The 19,807-nt window shown below is 38.3% G+C and overlaps 1 protein-coding gene across 1 annotated transcript in view; it reads left to right on the plus strand.

Moving 5' to 3' along the window:
• Positions 1-19,807, plus strand: part of LOC125785892 (ribonuclease inhibitor-like) — a 330,748-nt gene that overhangs the window by 289,603 nt on the left and 21,338 nt on the right. The window contains exons 6-9 of the mRNA XM_049470091.1: positions 17,855-18,028; positions 18,159-18,329; positions 18,472-18,645; positions 18,726-18,896. Coding sequence (XP_049326048.1) covers positions 17,855-18,028; positions 18,159-18,329; positions 18,472-18,645; positions 18,726-18,896 — 690 coding nt within the window. The remainder of the gene's footprint in view (positions 1-17,854; positions 18,029-18,158; positions 18,330-18,471; positions 18,646-18,725; positions 18,897-19,807) is intronic.

Genomic DNA, 19,807 nt, shown 5'->3' on the forward strand with positions numbered 1-19,807 from the left:
TGGCTACGGGCCTGTAATTTTCATCCCTGACTAATTCAGTTATATACCTGATTTTATCATTTTCCGTACAATCCCTGCTAAAGTTTTAGGTGAAGGAGACCTAAAGAAGGTCAGTGCATGTTTCTGGAAAAACAAAAAAGTTACCATCCATCACGATGTTGGGTCATAAATGACGATGGTCGATGATATCGTCCATTGGCACAACCCTATTAATAATGAAAACCTTCACTTAAAAATTACTAATATTTAAATTTGTTTGATCTGAAACATTTAAGTGACAAACATGCAAAAAAAAAGAAATCAAGAAGGGAGCAAACACTTTTTCACACCACTGTAGTAATATGGATTTATTAAACAGGTACAGTTCTAATAAGTGGTCAAAACAGGCAAGGTTGGGAACAAGAGTCAAAAATACAACAAACAGGATCATTCCAGACGAAGGCGAATTAGTCCAGGGTCATTACATGCAATAACAAGGGCAAGACAAACAATTATAAACAGTAAACAGGAAAAAGGTCATACACTGAAATAAACTATAAACAATGAAAGGAAACTTTGTATGTCAAACGAAACATAAAAGTTACATAAAAAGTTAGGTGATGTCAAACAGGGTAGTGGAGTCAATGGGTAATAGTTTGTTCTAAGAGACTGGTGTACACAAAACAGTAATGGAAATATGGATCTGATACACAATTCAGAAGAGCATCTTTTGTTTGAACCTCCCATTGTTTTTGTAAGCAAAATTATTGGAACATCACTTTCTTCTTTAGGACAAACTGATGTACTGGCTATGACCAATAATTGTGCAGTGGCTCTGATTCATTTTCACAATTGGTTGTTTTTACCTGTAGACAGCTCTCTAATATTCATATTGGTTACACCCCTAAATACAAATGATCTGTCTGCACAGATAAAACCCAAATCTAAATCTGATTATAAACATTTAGCCTTGTTTATTGTTTGAATATCAATTTATCAGGACACACATGGGCAACAAAATGCACCAGACAGTCACATGATCTAGTACTTTTGCTCACAGTAAAAACGGATGGTTATAATCAGAAGGTACCTGAAAATTAAAGCTGAAATGTTTTGCTTTAGTCTCATTTTAATGTCAAACCCAAAGGTCTACAGCAAAAATTAAGGTACTGGCCTCACTGTTCTAATACGAATGTATATATATATATATATATATATATATATATATACACTACCGTTCAAAAGTTTGGGGTCACATTGAAACGTCCTTATTTTTGAAGGAAAAGCACTGTACTTTTCAATGAAGATAACTTTAAACTAGTCCTAACTTTAAACAAATACACTCTGTACATTGCTAATGTGGTAAATGACTATTCTAGCTGCAAATGTCTGGTTTTGGTGCAATATCTACATAGGTGTATAGAGGCCCATTTCCAGCAACTATCACTCCAGTGTTCTAATGGTACAATGTGTTTGCTCATTGGCTCAGAAGGCTAATTGATGATTAGAAAACCCTTGTGCAATCATGTTCACACACCTGAAAACAGTCTAGCTCATTACAGAAGCTACAAAACTGACCTTCCTTTGAGCAGATTGAGTTTCTGGAGCATCACATTTGTGGGGTCAATTAAACGCTCAAAATGGCCAGAAAAAGAGAACTTTCATCTGAAACTCGACAGTCTATTCTTGTTCTTAGAAATGAAGGCTATTCCATGCGAGAAATTGCTAAGAAATTGAAGATTTCCTACAACGGTGTGTACTACTCCCTTCAGAGGACAGCACAAACAGGCTCTAACCAGAGTAGAAAAAGAAGTGGGAGGCCGCGTTGCACAACTAAGCAAGAAGATAAGTACATTAGAGTCTCTAGTTTGAGAAACAGACGCCTCACAGGTCCCCAACTGGCATCTTCATTAAATAGTACCCGCAAAACACCAGTGTCAACATCTACAGTGAAGAGGCGGCTGCGGGATTTTGGGCTTCAGGGCAGAGTGGCAAAGAAAAAGCCATATCTGAGACTGGCTAATAAAAGAAAAAGATTAAGATGGGCAAAAGAACACAGACATTGGACAGAGGAAGACTGGAAAAAAGTGTTGTGGACGGATGAATCCAAGTTTGAGGTGTTTGGATCACAAAGAATAACGTTTGTGAGACGCAGAACAAATGAAAAGATGCTGGAAGAATGCCTGACGCCATCTGTTAAGCATGGTGGATGTAATGTGATGGTCTGGGGTTGCTTTGGTGCTGGTAAGGTGGGAGATCTGTACAGGGTAAAAGGGATTCTGAATAAGGAAGGCTATCACTCCATTTTGCAACGCCATGCCATACCCAGTGGACAGCGCCTGATCGGAGCCAATTTCGTCCTACAACAGGACAATGACCCTAAACACACCTCCAAATTGTGCAAGAACTATTTACAGCAGAAGCAGGCATCTGGTATTCTATTGGTAATGGAGTGGCCAGCGCAGTCACCAGATCTGAACCCCATTGAGCTGTTGTGGGAGCAGCTTGACCGTATGGTACGCAAGAAGTGCCCATCCAACCAATCCAACTTGTGGGAGCTGCTTCTAGAAGCGTTGGGTGCAATTTCTCCAGCTTACCTCAACAAATTAACAGCTAGAATGCCAAAGGTGTGCAATGCTGTAATTGCTGCAAATGGAGGATTCTTTGATGAAAGCAAAGTTTGATGTAAAAACAATGTTGTTTCAAATACAAATCATTATTTCTAACCTTGTCAATGTCTTGACTCTATTTTCTATTCATTTCACAACGTATGGTGGTGAATAAGTGTGACTTTTCATGGAAAACACAAAATTGTTTGAGTGACCCCAAACTTTTGAACGGTAGTGTATATATATGTGTGTGTGTGTGTATATATACGTATTCGTATTAGAACAGTGAGGCCAGTACCTTAATTTTTGCTGTATATATATATATATATATATATATATATATATATATATATATATATATATAATGTGTGTGTGCATATAAAAGTAATTCTGTTTAATCTCTCTTTCAGAGATGAAGATTCTCTGGGTGATTCTAGTGGCTTTCTCTGGACTAATGGAGACCATGTCAGGTTTGTGTATTTCTGCTGCAAATGTGTGTGTGAATGCTGAACAGTTGCCTGAACCAAGGTTGTTTTTCACCTGAAAGTCCAGACCAGAGTCCGTGCCGAGTTTCATGTGTTTGTTACTTTGTATATAATAACTGGTTTGGTTAGGTTTGGGTTTACACTGCACGGGAAAATGGTCAATATCGAGCTCAATCAAAAACAAAGAGGTAAAGCAGGACGAACCGAACAATTCTCAGTGATGAGTGTGTGTGGGTTAAATGGTCTTAGGTGGGTTAAAAGTCCTCAGGTGTGTTCAATATTTGGGTTGTCTGTCTGGAAGGGGCTGCCTGGAGGTGCCACGTCAGGTGATCCTGTGTCCTGCAGGGGCGACAGGTGCGCTTTCGGCAAATGTAACTAACACACAAACCTTCAGGCAGTTCTTCAGAGTTATAGGTGTGAAAATGGCCTAAAACACATCAGAAGCTGGTATTAAACTCCAGTAATGAATTTTGAATGTAGGCACACAGTATGAGACACTTTGGGAAGAAGTATTTCTAGGTGAAAGTTTTAATCAATATGAAGGCGTTATGCTATGTCAGACTTGTCTGGAAGGCCTCAGACTCCAGAATTTAATTCCCACGTGCATTTTACACCACATAGCTGTAGCAGATCTTTAAGTTAGTGCGGTACAATAGGGCAACAGTTTATATCACAATATATTTCTTAATTTCAGTCTTAATTTCTTAATTCCCATCTAAAAGTATTGGGACTGTAATACCAATACATTTATTTTTTGCTGTAGACTGACATTTTGGGTTGACATTAAAAAGTAATGACACAAAAGATCAACATTTCAGCTTTCATTTTGAGGTATTTGCATCTGGATCTGATACACAATTCAAGAGAGAACAACCACTCATGCAGACTAAAAAACGAAAAAAAAAAAAACATTTATTAAGACCAAACAACTGCACAATGTATAGCCTTCATTAATAAAAAGTAAATTTTATATTATATTAAAAATCTCTTATTTACCAATTAGTGGATGAGTTCTCAGTTGTGTAAATTACTTTAGTGAAGATAACCATCACGGAAAGCTATTAAAGTGACATTTATTTTAAATTTAATAAACTATAAATTAGCCTAATTCAGACTCTTGCCATAGGCCACTACCCTAAAGGAGAAGAATCAAATGATCTGATCAACTGAGGGTGTAGGAGATTTAACACAGGTGGCCATGCAGCATCATGAGGTGATAATTTAGCCAAATATTTTGTATTTTTTTGCATGAAGGTTATGATATATGTGGATTATGGATACAGGTTATTTGAGTCCACAGTTATTGAGCTTAAAATATCAGCATATAGCTATTGGTAATACCAGTGTTAACCTTTGATGCTAAAAATTAAGCAGCCGAACACGACAGTGGCGAACAGCTTTTCCGAGCTAAATGAAACACTGAACATCTTCAGTTGAGAAGATCAGAACTGTTTGCTATATGGTTACTCTTGTGTTGCTTAAACCCTGCTGTGTTACCTGTCAACTCTTGAAATAATCTTTATATTTTTACATCTGAAAGCATCTGACTTGTCCTGAAACCCTGACAGTAAACATTATGCTATTGGATGCTGAGCTGTAGTAAAATAACTTTCTTTTATATATATATATATATATATATATATATATATATATATATATATATATATACAGTGAGTCCAAGAAGTATTTGATCCCTTGCTGATTTTCTTCGTTGGCCCACTAATAAAGACATGATCATTCTATACTTTTAATGGTAGATGTATTCTTACATGGAGAGACAGAATATTAAAAAGAAAATCCAGAAAATAAATCTAAGGAATATATATTAATTGATTTGTATTTCGTGGAGTGAAATAAGTATTTGATCCCTTAGTATTCATTAGCAGTTCTGGCTTTTACAGACCAGTTAGACACTCCCAATCAACTTGTTACCTGACCTGAAGCCACCTGTTCTCACTAATCACTTGTGTGAAAAACACCTGTCCACAGAATCAGACAGATCACACAGATTTCAAGTCTCCAACATGGGTAAAACCAAAGAGCTGTCACAGGACCTCAGAGTCAGAATTGTTGACCTTCACAAAGCTGGAATGGGCTACAAAAAGATTAGTAAGGTGTTGGATGTGAAAGTAACAACTATTGGTGCAATTATCAGAAAGTTTAAAGAGTATAACATGACAATCAACAGACCTCGGCCCGGTGCTCCAAAGAAGATTTCGCCTCGTGGGGTGGCAATGATGCTGAGAACGGTCAGAAATCGTCCTGCAACCACTCGGCAGGAGTTAGCAAATGACCTGAAGGCAGCTGGGACCACAGTTTGCAAGGAAACAATTGGCAACACTTTGCGCAACAATGGATTCACATCCTGCAGTGCCCGAAAGGTACCCCTGCTGAAGAGAGCACATGTGGAGGCGCGCCTCAAGTATGCCAATGATCATTTGAAAGATGAACCAAGTTATTGGGAGAAGGTTTTGTGGTCAGACGAGACCAAAATTGAACTTTTTGGCCTCAACTCCACCCTGGAGGAAGAAAAATGCTGCCTATGACCCCAAGAACACTGTGCCCACCGTCAAGCATGGAGGTGGAAGCATAATGTTTTGGGGGTGTTTCTCTGCCAAGGGTACAGGGCTACTTCACCGCATCACTGGGAAGATGGATGGAGCCATGTACCGCACAATCCTGAGGGACAACCTCCTCCCCTCTGCCAGGGATCTGAAAATGGGCCGTGGTTGGGTCTTCCAACATGATAACGACCCTAAACATACAGCAAAGGCAACAAAGGATTGGCTCAAGAAAAATCACATTAAGGTCATGGAGTGGCCCAGCCAGTCGCCAGACATCAATCCGATTGAAAATCTATGGAGGGAGCTGAAGGTCAGAGTTGCCAAGCGACAGCCCACCAACCTTCATGATTTAGAGAGGATCTGTAAAGAAGAGTGGGCCAAAATTCCCCCTGGTGTGTGTGCTAAACTTGTGGTTAACTACAACAAACGTCTCACCGCTGTGCTTGCAAACAAAGGCTTTGCCACTAAGTATTGAGTGTGTTTGGCAAGAGGGATCAAATACTTATTTTCCTCATTGAAATACAAATTAATTAAAATATATTCTTTAAAATTATATTCTGGATTTTTGTCTTGATATTCTGTCTCTCCATGTTAGAATATATCTACCATTAAAAGTGCAGAAGGATAGTGTCTTTATTAGTGGGCAAACAAAGAAAATCAGCAAGGGATCAAATACTTCTTGGACTCACTGTATATATATATATATATATATATATATATATATATATATATATATATATATATATATATATATATATATATATATATATATATATATATTGGTGGTTAAATGCAGATTAAAACCAAATGTTCATAGATTGTTTCCCAATATACAATATATAAACTGCAGAGAATACAACAGGTGGTTAGAGGGTTGTTACTACAATATAGTGTATAATTTTTGCTGTCCTGTTTGTTTTATATTACAGAGCGCTTTAAGGTTGTGGGTCCAGCTGCTCCTCTTGTTGCTGAAGCTGGTGAAGATCTGATTCTGCCCTGTTCTCTCCAACCCAACATCAGTGCTGAGGATATGATGGTGGAGTGGATCAGACTGCATGAGACGGACAGACAAGTTCACCTGTATGAAGATTTTGAAGACAGAAATAGAGATCAGATGGAGTCTTACAGAGGGAGAACAGCTCTGTTTAAAGAAGAACTGAAGAAAGGAAACGCCTCACTGAAACTGTCAGCACTCCAACCTTCTGATGATGGAGCTTACAAGTGTTTGATTACATCATTTGACTGGTATGATGATGTGACTCTGTATGTTGAAGTTAAAGGTGAGAAACGTCACAATTTCAGTTCATCATTACTTATGATTTTACATCTTTGTTGTACGTATAAACTATGCAGTGATGGGTACTTCATCTCAGCACTAAACACAAAATCTGTCTTTATTCATTGTTATAAGCTTTCTGTATGTTTAAAATGTGGTACCATTTCATATCTCATTTAACAGTGGAATCACTCCAAGCTATAAATTATTTTTTATTATAAGATATCTATACTTTTGACATATGCACACAGTCAGGCCCATAACTAATTGTGTCAGTTTTTTTTGTAATTTTGCCTTTTTAAAACACCACTGTGGGTTTGAATGAAGCAGCCAAGATGCTTATGAATTGTAGACTTTCTGCATTAAATATTAAATATTTAAACATTTGTGTTTGGCACTTTACATAATCCTTCTACATAATTTCAAAACTAATCAATAATTGATAATAGTTAAGACATTATTGATTATTAAACTTTTTGAACTAATGTCCCAGTTCAGTATTACTTACATTCTTAAACATTAAAATGTGGTAATGTTTCATTAGGTTTTAATGAGTCTAATCTAATAACCAGTTGCAATATTATTTAACAGTGTTTATTATTGTCATACCTGCTGTTAATTGTGACCTAATTATAATGGTGTCATTGTTAATTTTTTTATTTTGAAGTTCTCCACACATTCTCTACTGGGGGGACAGGTCAGGGGAAGTGAAGTGTGCTGAGTGAAAAGCAGCACTAAAAACTGCATGCATTATAGCGTGATGATAAACAGAAGACTGGAAGCTCTGCTACAAACATTGGGAGCTTAAGCCCCATAGGTGCACCTTCATCGCCCATAGGTTCGGGTCTCATACAGTGTTTAGGGCTATAGATCCAGAAGTCCAGGCCAGGCAGTGCTCCTGCCAGAATTCAGTACATGGAGATGGGAAGGTTTATCAGCTATGTATCGGCCGATTATTAGCCAAATTATGTGATCGGCTGATATTTTTTTTGATTTAGCCGATCCGATTCAGGAGCTGAAGCTGCTCTCTCACAGGAAGCTGCAATTCCTCATCCAACCTATAAATGCAACTCTAATGCGCCTTGTGGTGGAAGGAAAATAAAGATTTAACAGTTTATTTTCAGCCCAATCAGTGAGTAGCATAGCTTGCTAGATAACACAGCATCAGCAGGAGTCAGAAATCTAAAGGAATCATGATCAGAAAGTTTTTAGTGATGGATAAGCAGCGATTTTCTGTTGAAGCTCTACTGTGTAGTTCTATATGTGTAGTAACAAACCCGGAGCTGGAGCCAAGCCAGAATGTTAGATTATTGTTGTTATTATTAAAATAGTAACTTTTTTAATAATAACAACAACATTTTTTTAACACTAAATGCAGCCTATTTTAAGCAGTAAGATGACTCTGGAAAACAGGCAGTGAGGCAGCCAATGTTGATGGGGTACCTATTCAAAAACATATAACTATTTTCACAACACAAACTTTTTTCTGAACTCTGTTACTTTGGTCAATTAAGCACTTTCGTTTATTTACAATGAACTTAGATTCCCATTTTTTATTAGAGGTGGCCATAATTAGGGGGAGCTGTTGTTGGCCTGGTGTCTATGGGGCATTTGGCCCTGGCCAAGATTGGTATCGCGATTGGCCCAAGAACACGGATCATCCATCTTTAATACCGACAGTCAGCTTTATATGTTAAGATGATCCTTTATTTATCTCACCAAAAGGAATCCAAAGGAAAGGAACATTTTACTAAAATTAGATTTTTCGACAGTTGTTGGCAGATTGGTCGATTCCCGTCTATTGTTGCTTCGGAGAGACTCTACCTCTGTAAAATGCTCTTTTTTATATTTAAAAATCTAAATCTAAATGAGATTTTTCAAAAAATTGTACAATTTCTCTTTCATCTTCCACTGTGAATAAAATGTGTTTTACTTCAATATGCAAACCATATGGGTAACCATGGGAGACTACAGATACAAATAGCAGGAAACATTCTGCAATATGAAGACATAATATCTGCACAGATTCAGTCAAAATGATACAATGGGAATTTACGGTATAGATGAGACATTTCTGGAACATACAGTTAAAGTACCACAAGCTTTTTAAGGCAAAACTGAAGCAGAAAACAGCTCAAACAAGCATCAACCTAAGGGGGCTGGAATAAAGGCTGAGCAAAGCATCTCAAAGAAGAAACGGCATTATCTTTACTGATTCTCCCTAATGTATAGTATATATTCAATAATGATAATACAATAAAGTGAAGAATGTGAACAATTACTAAATTGTAATTGCAGTTCTGTTGTCAAACTATCTGACATCTACACTTCATTCACATCATGTTTTATTTAAAATCCACTGAGAACAAAGACAAAACTTCAGAATCGCATCACTGTTCAAATGATTAAAGATCTTTCTGTACATAAACAGTAATTTGTATCTGGTTTGTTTTTCAGGAAAAGGATTTCATGGTTGGAAGATTGCCATTATCTGCATTTTTATTTTTGCTGTTATTTTAACTGCCTTTATAGCATACATCTTAAAAGGTAATTTTATTTTAATCATTTTCACTTACTTTAAGGATTATAGTCATGTTTGGGTTGTGTATCGCAGCTTTTTTTTAGCATAACCACATGAGAAGAAAATACACTTAATGGTGAAAATAGCGTAGTAATAATATGTAATGTGACAGATGGGCATATCATGGGTTTTTATGATGAAAGGTAGTGGGTGCTCCCTTTTAAAAAGTCCAGAATCACACTGACATTTAAAGTTATCTAAAGTTCATCAAACTTCATCGATTTTATCTGTGTTTATGGTTTGTATTTGTGTTGAACAGCTGGGGTAAAATTTATATTATCTACTTCAAATATAATCTGTTCCGATATAAAGCATTACAGTAATGCTACTAAAAAGCCTATTAGTTAAAGTGCTTGACAAAAGTAACTGTACTCATTGTTTGTGTTGGCATTAGTAATTATAGTTTGATTTAGAAGCTCTCTCAGTACCTGGCTGAATATAAAGCTTCTACCAGTAAAAATACATGTTGTGATACAGTAACTGGCTGAATGTGAAGGAAAAGTCATTATGAATATGATTCTGAGGTTTAATAAGAATCTTTCCTTCTTTTTTTTCATATTTTTTGCATTGATGTTGTGACTTCTTTGTACTTCGGCTGTTACTGGGACATAGTTAATGAGGATATTACTCTTTTTACTTTTTTTACTTTCACTTTTATAGCAATGAATACTGCAAAGGTTTACCGCTAGCAATATGTTTCACTACACACACACTACCAGAAAATTATTGCAATTACATGTTTTGTTCTACACATGTTTATTTGCTTTAACAACACATCAAAAGAGAGAGGAAAAAACATATTTCATATTATTTTACTAAAAACTCCAATATTTGTAGGGTTTCTTCTCCTAACAGCAGTTTTAAGATCTGTCCACTGGCCACTTCAGAACTTTTCAGAATTTTAGCAAAATGCAGTCTGCAGAGCTGATAGCGTTCCGGCGCTGTGCTCGATCTCTGGCATACCAACATGTGAAAAATGTATCAGGCTCGTCCAGAATCTGACAGATCTCTGGATCTAAGAGGCACATCTTTACTGAGCTTCAGTACAGCTAACAGCAGAAGCGCTAGCATGTCTGGATGTTCCTCCAGCACGGACTAAAAGCTGCTTTATACTTTACGCATCAAGAACTGTGGGGAAACACAATCCCTGCAACAAACATATGTTGTTTACAGTGTTGGGCACATTACTTTGAAAAAGTAGTTAGTTATAGTTACTAGTTACTCCTCCAAAAAAGTAACTGAGTTACTAACTGAGTTACTCCACTATAAAAGTAACTAGTTACTAGTTACTAGTTACCAGTAAAATGTGTTTCCTGGCCTCTGTGTACACACCCGTGTGTAGACAAATTCAGAAGAACACTTTGTGGGGACCAATGTGTGGAGCTTTTGCGTTGGGCTGTGTCTGTTTTAAGGTAATTTCTTTATGCATCAAGCAATAACCAACCTTAAAGTCTGGGAATACCATGCCACGCTAAAGTTTACGTTCAGACGGCGAACAGGTTTTTACACAGCAGAATGTTTCTTTAGGATCATCTCTGATCGACAGAATAATATAATTTAAATCACTGCTTTCGTTTTTATTTAATTTTAAACTGATCCGGGGTGAATGCTGGGCTGAACGGTGGGTGAGTCTGGTTTAGTTTCACTCTGGTTTTGTTGATTTCCTCATTAAAATATTATGAAATTATCTGCTTTGCAGCCGGAGTTAAATATTTAAATTTAACATGATAATTAAAAAATTCTCCCAGGGGAGCATACCCCTGGACCCGCTTGACAATATGATCATCAGGACTATACACAAGCTGTTTATATATCTGAACCCAGGGGCCAACAATTTATGTGTCGCATGCATGGCACTATCTCTCCTATGTGGTCCAGTGGTCCAGCGGTCTAAAGCGCTGCCACTATGAGCAGGAGGTCGCAGGTTCAAACCTCCGCTCATGCAGCTTTGCCATGAAGCTGCGCTCAGAGGGAGCACAATTGGCCCTGCTCCCTCTGGGTGGGTAGATGGCGCTCTCTTCCCACATCACTCCTAGGGTGATGTCCACAGCACAGGGCGTCTGTGAGCTGATGTATCGGAACCGCTGCGCTTTTCTCAGAGCGTGCTGGCTCGAAAAGATGCGGTGGCTGGATTCACATGTATCGGAGGAAGCATGTGTTAGTCTTCACCCTCCTGGTGTTTGGGGGCATTACTAGTTATGGGGGGGAGTCCTAACAAGTGGGTTGGGTAATTAGCCGTGTAAATTGGTGAGAAAATGGGTAAAATTAGAAATAAAACTATATAAAAAAAGCTCTCCTGCCCACGTCCCAGGTATAGAACAAAGTTTAGGCTCAGGATTTTCAGTCCTGGGTCGAGATTTGAATGTCTCTGTGTTAGCAGTGGTTTCCTCCTGGGTCTCCTGCCATAGTGTTTCATTTCTTTCAAATGTCGACAGATAGTAAGTTACAGTGCCATGGGTTGTAAATTTCTTGATTATGTTGCAAACTGTGGACAAAGGAACATCACGATCTCTGGAGATTGCTCATATTTTCCACAAATTTGGTTCTCAGGACAGTTCTTTCCTCCTTTCTTTGTTCTCCAATACAAATAATAAGTCAACTTCTTCCTTTTTCTCTGGTCTCAGGTGTGATTTTTATATTTACTACATCCGCTTCCCTTAAAAGAAAACAACCCCACCCATTTTTTGTATTGGATAAAAGATCTTTTAACATAAATATTTTTTTGACTGAAGACCAGCCACTAAGTAAGAGCAGTGTCTGATCAGTGTTCTGCTGTCTGTCTCTGATTCCAGATAAATATTCAAAAAAGCAGCTCTCTCCTACACAGTGCTCAGTTATAACCTACATGCGTCTCCACACCGAGAATCCCCGCAAAGAGCTGGACCTGAACAAATTCAGCACATCAGAGGAAGGATACAGGAGACTCATTCCAGCTGTATCAAACTGCAGGAAGGCTCAGTGAGTGTTTATTATACAGATTATAACACTAAAATATTATTACTGTATTGCAGTGACTGTTGTTACAGAATAAAATATTAGATATAATATAATTAGATATAATGATATAATATTAAAATATTATCTGCAGCTTGTTTGTGTGAGTGTGGAGGATTAAGAGAGGAGGTGCTGAGGGGCACAGAGTCTCTCCCTCCCATCAAGCACTGCTGGCCCACTTTCCAAACTAAAACTGCAGCTTCAGATGTAATTACAGTTCAGAATTAATAAGAGTGTTGGCTACTTATTGTTTATGCCATATAGTTGATGTTATGCCAAGTTTGGGTAATTGTATATTTATTGTTCCAACCTACTGTGAGAGTTGGTAGCCTTTTTAATTCTATATGATTTCCCAGTATGTGTTGTAATAGGTTTCAGCCACCCAGTGCTTCTCAGCACTGTATGTGTGCTAAGCCTAAATAAAAATCTTTCTTAAATGAGCCATGCTGACTTTATACTGATCTGTTTTGTTCTTCTGCAGATTAGCTGGCTGTAATCTCACTGAACAGGCTATTGAAACCTTAAGTACAGCTCTACAGTCAGAAAACTCCGCCCTGAAAGAGCTGGATCTCAGTAACAACGACCTGCAGGGAACAAGGATGGAGAAACTCTCTGCTGCATTAAAGAGTTCAAACTGTAAACTGGAGATACTCAGGTCAGAATTACAGATTAAATATTATAGTTCAGTGGCAGCACTGTAAACATTTATGCTGGACTGAAGAAACCCATGATGTAGTTTTGATATTTTGGTTTCATGTTTTTCTTAAAACAATTATTGGTATAATTATTATTTTTTTAGTCTACAAGATTTAAAAAGCCACGACCATAGAAAATACACAAAGATTCTTCTGCATTCCAGAAGTCCTTAGATAATTGTTTTAAAGGGTGGACTAAATGTGGAGGTTATTTTCAAAAATAGATAAAGTTATGTTTAAAGGATGGCACTTATCTTCTGCAAAGGAACTTGTTAAATAATATATTATTTAATGCACTATAATATATTTAAACGACGCGCCCTTCCAGCAGATCAGTGAGAGGGACCGAAAATCTAGATAAGCTGACAGTTAAAAGATAACATAGCTAGTGTTTGCTACGTATCCAGCGATCTTACCATAGCTAGCCAACACTAGCTAACTAGCTAATGCTTACTAGATGAAGCTAGCTACCCAGCAAGCCTTCTAACTTCCACACAGAACGGTTTATCAACCAAACAGCGCCTGTGTTTCAATATCCACTTAAATCATGTTCGTTTCATTCAGTCTTAATAAACTCTGGACTTTACATGCTAAATAGCTAAATGTATATAAAGAAGCTAAGCTAGTTAACTGGATGGCAGTACCTGCTGTTGACGGGCTGCAGGGTTTCTGCATGGACCTCCCGTAGAAAGAGCAGAGACACCTCCAAAACTTCTCGCTCTCAGAAAAGCATCTAAAAATTTTTGCTCAGGTTTATACAGGAAAGATCTCTGAGCAAATGCTTCACGTTAGCCTAGTTCAGCTTCATCTTCATCCACAATCTCCACAAACAACAAGCTCTTTTTCTTAACCGTGACCGCTAGCTATGTACCTGGACTCTTTAACCAACCAACCTTGTGACGTCACCCGTGCTGCACAGGCAAAATGGCGGCGCACTATTGCAAACGTAACAAACATAAATATATTATAATTTAGTGTGTAAACATTTTATATAAAAATATCCCCCACAAATAAATTCCATTAAATTTAATCCCTCAGAAAACTTGTACAAACTGAAATGTTTCATGTCCACCTTTAGAGTCTTTAAATATCTGTCAGTAATTGAGTTTTTCTTAATGTTTTACACCAAACTGAGATGTGCCAGCTGTACGTTTTAAAATCATCACCGGAGGGGGGGGGGGTGGGGGGGTGGGGGGGTGGAGAGGTCGGGGAGATACGTTTTAAAAACACCAGCGTGAGGGGGGGTAGGGAATACGTTTTAAAATCATCAGCAGGGGGGAGGGAAACGTTTTGAAATCGTCAGCGTGGGGGGGGGGAGTTTTGAAATCGTCAGCGGGGGGGGAGGGGGGGGGGTTACGTTTTAAAATTGTCAGTAGGGCGGGGGGATACGTTTTAAATTCCTCAGCGTCAACCAGCAAGCTGATTGGCTGTTTCTCCGGAGAGGAAATTTATTTGGGGCTTTGATTTGGCGCCCCCTCTAGTGCAGCGCCCCTATGCGTCGCATAGGCCACATACCCCCTTTTTGCGCCACTGTTTCTAGGTATTTGTTAAGGCACATGTGTCCAACACAAGGCCCGCAGGCCAAATGTGGCCCGCCACGTCCTTTTATGTGGCCCGCGAGAGCTTGTAAGATCTTGTCTATAATAAATAGGTCAGAAGCGTGCTTTGACCAAAAACTACATTTCCCACAATGCTTGTCCATTGTATTACCTGCGAAGTTACGGCTTACTGCCACTACACGGCAGTGTAGTCATTGATGTGGAAACCCTGCCGGAGGGAAGGCGTAACTTCGCGGGTGGACTTGAGACATACAAATGTTTATCCCATAATGTCCAGAAAAGAGAAGTTGATGCAGACGGACGGCTGTGCTTCAAGGTGAAAGACCGGTATGCCTTTTGTGTTACGAAGAGTGTTACTGACCAAAATAAACGCTTTTTAGAAGAGATATAAGTTCTGTGTAAATATTTATAAGACAGTACCTGACAAAATCTGTTTTAATGACGTTAATAAACATCACTGTGACAGCGCTAGTCGCAGTTTCACCACAGCAAAGTACGAGGACGTGAATCACTTATCTAACCAGCCTTTACTGATTTCTGCCCCCAATAACCCTTTCAATAACCTCCAATAGCCTTTAATAGTCTTCAGTAGCCTTCAACAGTCTAACCTTGCAGCCGTGGTGTGTCCACTAAACTCCGTAGTTATAAACATCCTGAGGTTAGCAGCGCGCTAACTGACCTGTTTATAATGTAATCCGAGCAGTGACTCCGTGACGGCTGTTCTAAACTGCTGCTGTTAGCTGCTTGGGCTGAAAGATGAACTGCAGAGAGCTGTATTATCCGGTTAGTGGGGTTAAAAATCTTTATTTCATACACAGAAGAACTTTAAAAATTTTAAAAACGCTCCAGACTGGCTCAGCTTTTTTCCATGCAACTGTAATATTTGATTGAATAAATAATATATTGAGAGTTATTTAACATTAAGGAGTAATTACATTCATTTTATATTACATCTGGTTACATTTTCTTACATTTATAAGTTACATCTGGCCCTCAGAGGACAGCCAATATGCCAATGTGGCCCTCGGCCAAAATGAGTTTGACACCCCTGTGCTAAGGTGTTGCTAGGTGTTTACTGTGACATTCAATGTGGTTATTGTGGTGTTGCTAAATGGTTTCTAGATGGTTGCTATTGTATTGCTAGGTCATTGCTATGTGGTTGCTATGGTGTTGCTAGTTCAAATCAAATCAAATTTATTTGTATAGCGCTTTTTACAACTGGTGTTGGCACAAAGCAGCTTTACAGAAACGTGATCACAGGACAAAGAGTCAGGCAAAAGATTAAACATAGAAAATACAGAATACAGAACCCCCAGTGAGTTGGCTGCAATGGTATTCTGGGTGGTTTCTACTGTGTTGCTTGGTAGTTGCTATGGAAAGGGATTGGTTGATAGGAGGTTGCCATGGTGTACCGGGTGTTTACAGAGTGGTTGTTAGGTGTTATTGCTGGAAGAGAATGGAAGGCATGTGGGATGAAAAAATATCATATTGTTGGTTAATATGGCTGTGGATCAAAGCTTGATGACCTGCAGTCTGGCAGTGTGGTGGTTGCCAGATAAAAGCTAGACTGGAATTTAGTAGGGGTGAAAATTAAAGCGATTATCGATAATCACACACACACACAGACACACACACAAACACACACACTTCGTTCAAATATAGAGTTTAAAAGCATTCACAACAAATGTAGAATATGTAAGTATAAACTGCATAAACAGACATTTGGTCTTTGTTCAAACTAGGGTTGTAATGATACATCGTGGGGTCGGTGCATCGCACATTAAAAAATGTAGTGATGTGCATTGTAGAGATTGAAAGGTCGGAACATATTCTGGCCACAAACAGAATTGCTCCAGATTTTGTTTGGGAGTGGACCAAGAACACCTCCTCTCGCAGGTCTTGGTGTGCTTGTTTTGGTCCACACCCCAGTGCGATTACTGTTCTCACTCTGTAACAAATCACAACAAAGATACAAATGTAGTCTGTTTTAACTGGGCTAAATAATGCTTGTTTAAAAACATCTGAAAAAAATCTGAAGATCATTTAAAAATAGAGTAAGAATCCTCCCCTGCTCATCTCTCTGCCCTACTGTCCTCCACTGCTCATCTATCAGCCCTACTGTCCTCCACTGCTCATCTATCAGCCCTACTGTCCTCCACTGCTCATCTCTCTGCCTTACTGTCCTCCACTGCTCATCTCTCTGCCTTACTGTCTTCCACTGCTCATCTCTCTGCCCTACTGTCCTCCACTGCTCATCTATCTGCCTTACTGTCCTCCACTGCTCATCTCTCTGCCTTACTGTCCTCCACTGCTCATCTCTCTGCCTTACTGTCCTCCACTGCACATTTCTCTGCCCTACTGCCCTACACTGCTCATCTCTCTGCCCTACTGTCCTCCACCTCTCTTCTATCATCACTTATGTCCTCCACTGCTCATCTCTCTGCCCTACTGTCCTCCATTGTTCATCTCTCAGCCCTACTGTCCTCCATTGTTCATCTCTCAGCCCTACTGTCCTCCATTGTTCATCTCTCAGCCCTACTGTCCTCCATTGTTCATCTCTCAGCCCTACTGTCCTCCATTGTTCATCTCTCAGCCCTACTGTCCTCCATTGTAAATCTCTCAGCCGTACTGTCCTCCATTGTTCATCTCTCAGCCCTACTGTCCTCCATTGTAAATCTCTCAGCCGTACTGTCCTCCATTGTAAATCTCTCAGCCCTACTGTCCTCCATTGTAAATCTCTCAGCCGTACTGTCCTCCATTGAAATTTTTTTTGTGCCTGAAAGATTTCATCAGTATTTCCTCTTCAAATACACAATGAAGAGAAAAGAATATTTATGCAGTTACTTACTTTACATTATATATTTTTTCTGACTTTGCTTTGTAGCAGCGTGTTTCACTTTGTACTTTTAATTATCCTAATTCATTAAATTATACTGATCATGATTCCATTAATTAAATCAGTAAATTGGGAAATATGTAGGTCATTTGTAATGTTTCAGTAACATCTTTGATAGTTGTTTAAGGAGGGGTGTGTGTGTGTGTTTGTGTGTGTGTGTGTGTGTGTGTGTGTGTGTGTGTGTGTGTGTTACTGTACTTTCTTTGCATTCTGTAGGTTATCTGTGTGTAAACTCAGTGAACACTCATGTGAGAATCTGCAGTCAGTTTTACAATCAGAAAACTCCTCACTGAAAGAGCTGGACCTCACTAACAACAACCTAAAGCATTCAGGAATGGAGAAACTCTCTGCTGGACTGAAGAGTTCACATTGTAAACTGGAGATACTCAGGTCAGAATTCTCAAAACCTATTATTCAGTGTCTTTTCTAATTCCCTACCTGTAAACATTTAGGGTATTTTTATTAAATTAAAACATATTTCACTGATTGTTGTGTAAAACGTGTTTTTATTCTTTTACAGACTTGCTATGTGTAAACTCAGTGAACAGTCCTGTAATACTCTTCAGTCAGTTTTACAGTCAGAAAACTCTCTGAAAGAGCTGGACCTCAGTGACAATGACCTGACGGACTCAGGAGTGGAGTTGCTCTCTGCTGAACTGAACAATTCACACTGTAAACTAGAGCGACTCAGGTCAGAATTCTGTTATTTCTTTTTAAAATGATAAACTTGGTATTCAGTGCCTTCAAAACTACCTGTTTATTAATTATTATTTTATTTATTAAAACATGTTCTTCTGAGTATCAGTGTGTTGCATTTACTTATCTTTTTACAGTCTTGCTATGTGTGAACTCAGTGAAAAATCCTGGGAGACCCTGCAGTCAATTTTACAATCAGAAAACAACTCTCTGAAAGAGCTGGACCTCAGTAGAAATGACCTGCAGGATTCAGGTCTGGAGAAACTCTGTGCTGGACTAAAGAGTCCTCACTGTAGACTGGAGATACTCAGGTCAGTGTTTCTTAAACTCTTTTATTAAAACTTCTGCATTTAAAAAATCCCTCACATTTTAAATGCCTTTATTTGTGCAGAATTGCTTATTGTAAACTTCAAGGACCTTGCTGTGAAACTTTGGGATCAGTTTTGAACCTGGAAAACAACTCCCTGAAAGAACTGGACCTCAGTAACAATGACCTGCAGGATTCCATAGAGAAACTCTCTGATGGACTCAAGAGTTCACACTGTAAACTGGAAACTCTCAGGTTAGAACGATCTCTTACTGAGTTTTATATTTATATAGAAACATGCTGCAATGTCTGCATTGCAATGTTGCCACAACAAAACTTTAAATGGTTTTAAATTGTAATTTTACAGAAGAAATAAAATGTTTCTGATAGGGGCCTTAATGTGGGGGGTCATGAGAGTGATGATAATTAAGGGAGTTTAAGAATCAGATCCAGGCATTGTTCAGAGTTTACTTTCACTAAATCAGACATATCATTTGGCGTTCTATTCGACTCTTTGGCTTAATTTAATTCACGTTCCTTAATTTGTGTTGTGTGTCTACATATTCAGGTTTGTTTAAAAATAGAGCTCTTTTTACAAGGAAGAACTGGAAGCAACACTGGACTCCACAAACTTCAGAAAGTCTAAACAGAAAATATGATGAAAAGCATTTGGGTCTCTTAAGCTATAATAAATCATCTAATAATAACTATAATAAATAATATGTGAAAAATACTTTTTTGCCTTATTGCAGGCTTAACTATCATAATTCTTATTTTCCAAAATAATGCGATACAGCCATGTTTTTGTGGGAGAGAGTTATTTTCCCTTCATGTGTAAAATTTCATGTGTAAAATTACCCCCTTCTGTGCCTTGAGTTGTTTTACCACTGACAAACAACCACTCTCAGAAAAATAAAAAGACACCATTGTTCACTATTTCATTCTAGGTGATATGTTTTACTTTTAAAAGAAAGTATTTATTTTACATTATGCAACTCTAATTGTGTGAATAGACAGGAAAATACTTAGGGACATAAAATTTAATAACCCTTTTTAAAGTCAAAACTTTAGAAAAGTGAGCAGTCCTGTAGAGCTTGTAGTGGTTGGGGTGCATTATTGGCCATTGACATTAGTTCTTCTAGACAGGAAACGCGAACAATAGACAC

This window comes from Astyanax mexicanus, chromosome 21 (assembly GCF_023375975.1).
Source record: "Astyanax mexicanus isolate ESR-SI-001 chromosome 21, AstMex3_surface, whole genome shotgun sequence".
Lineage (NCBI taxonomy): Eukaryota > Metazoa > Chordata > Actinopteri > Characiformes > Acestrorhamphidae > Astyanax > Astyanax mexicanus.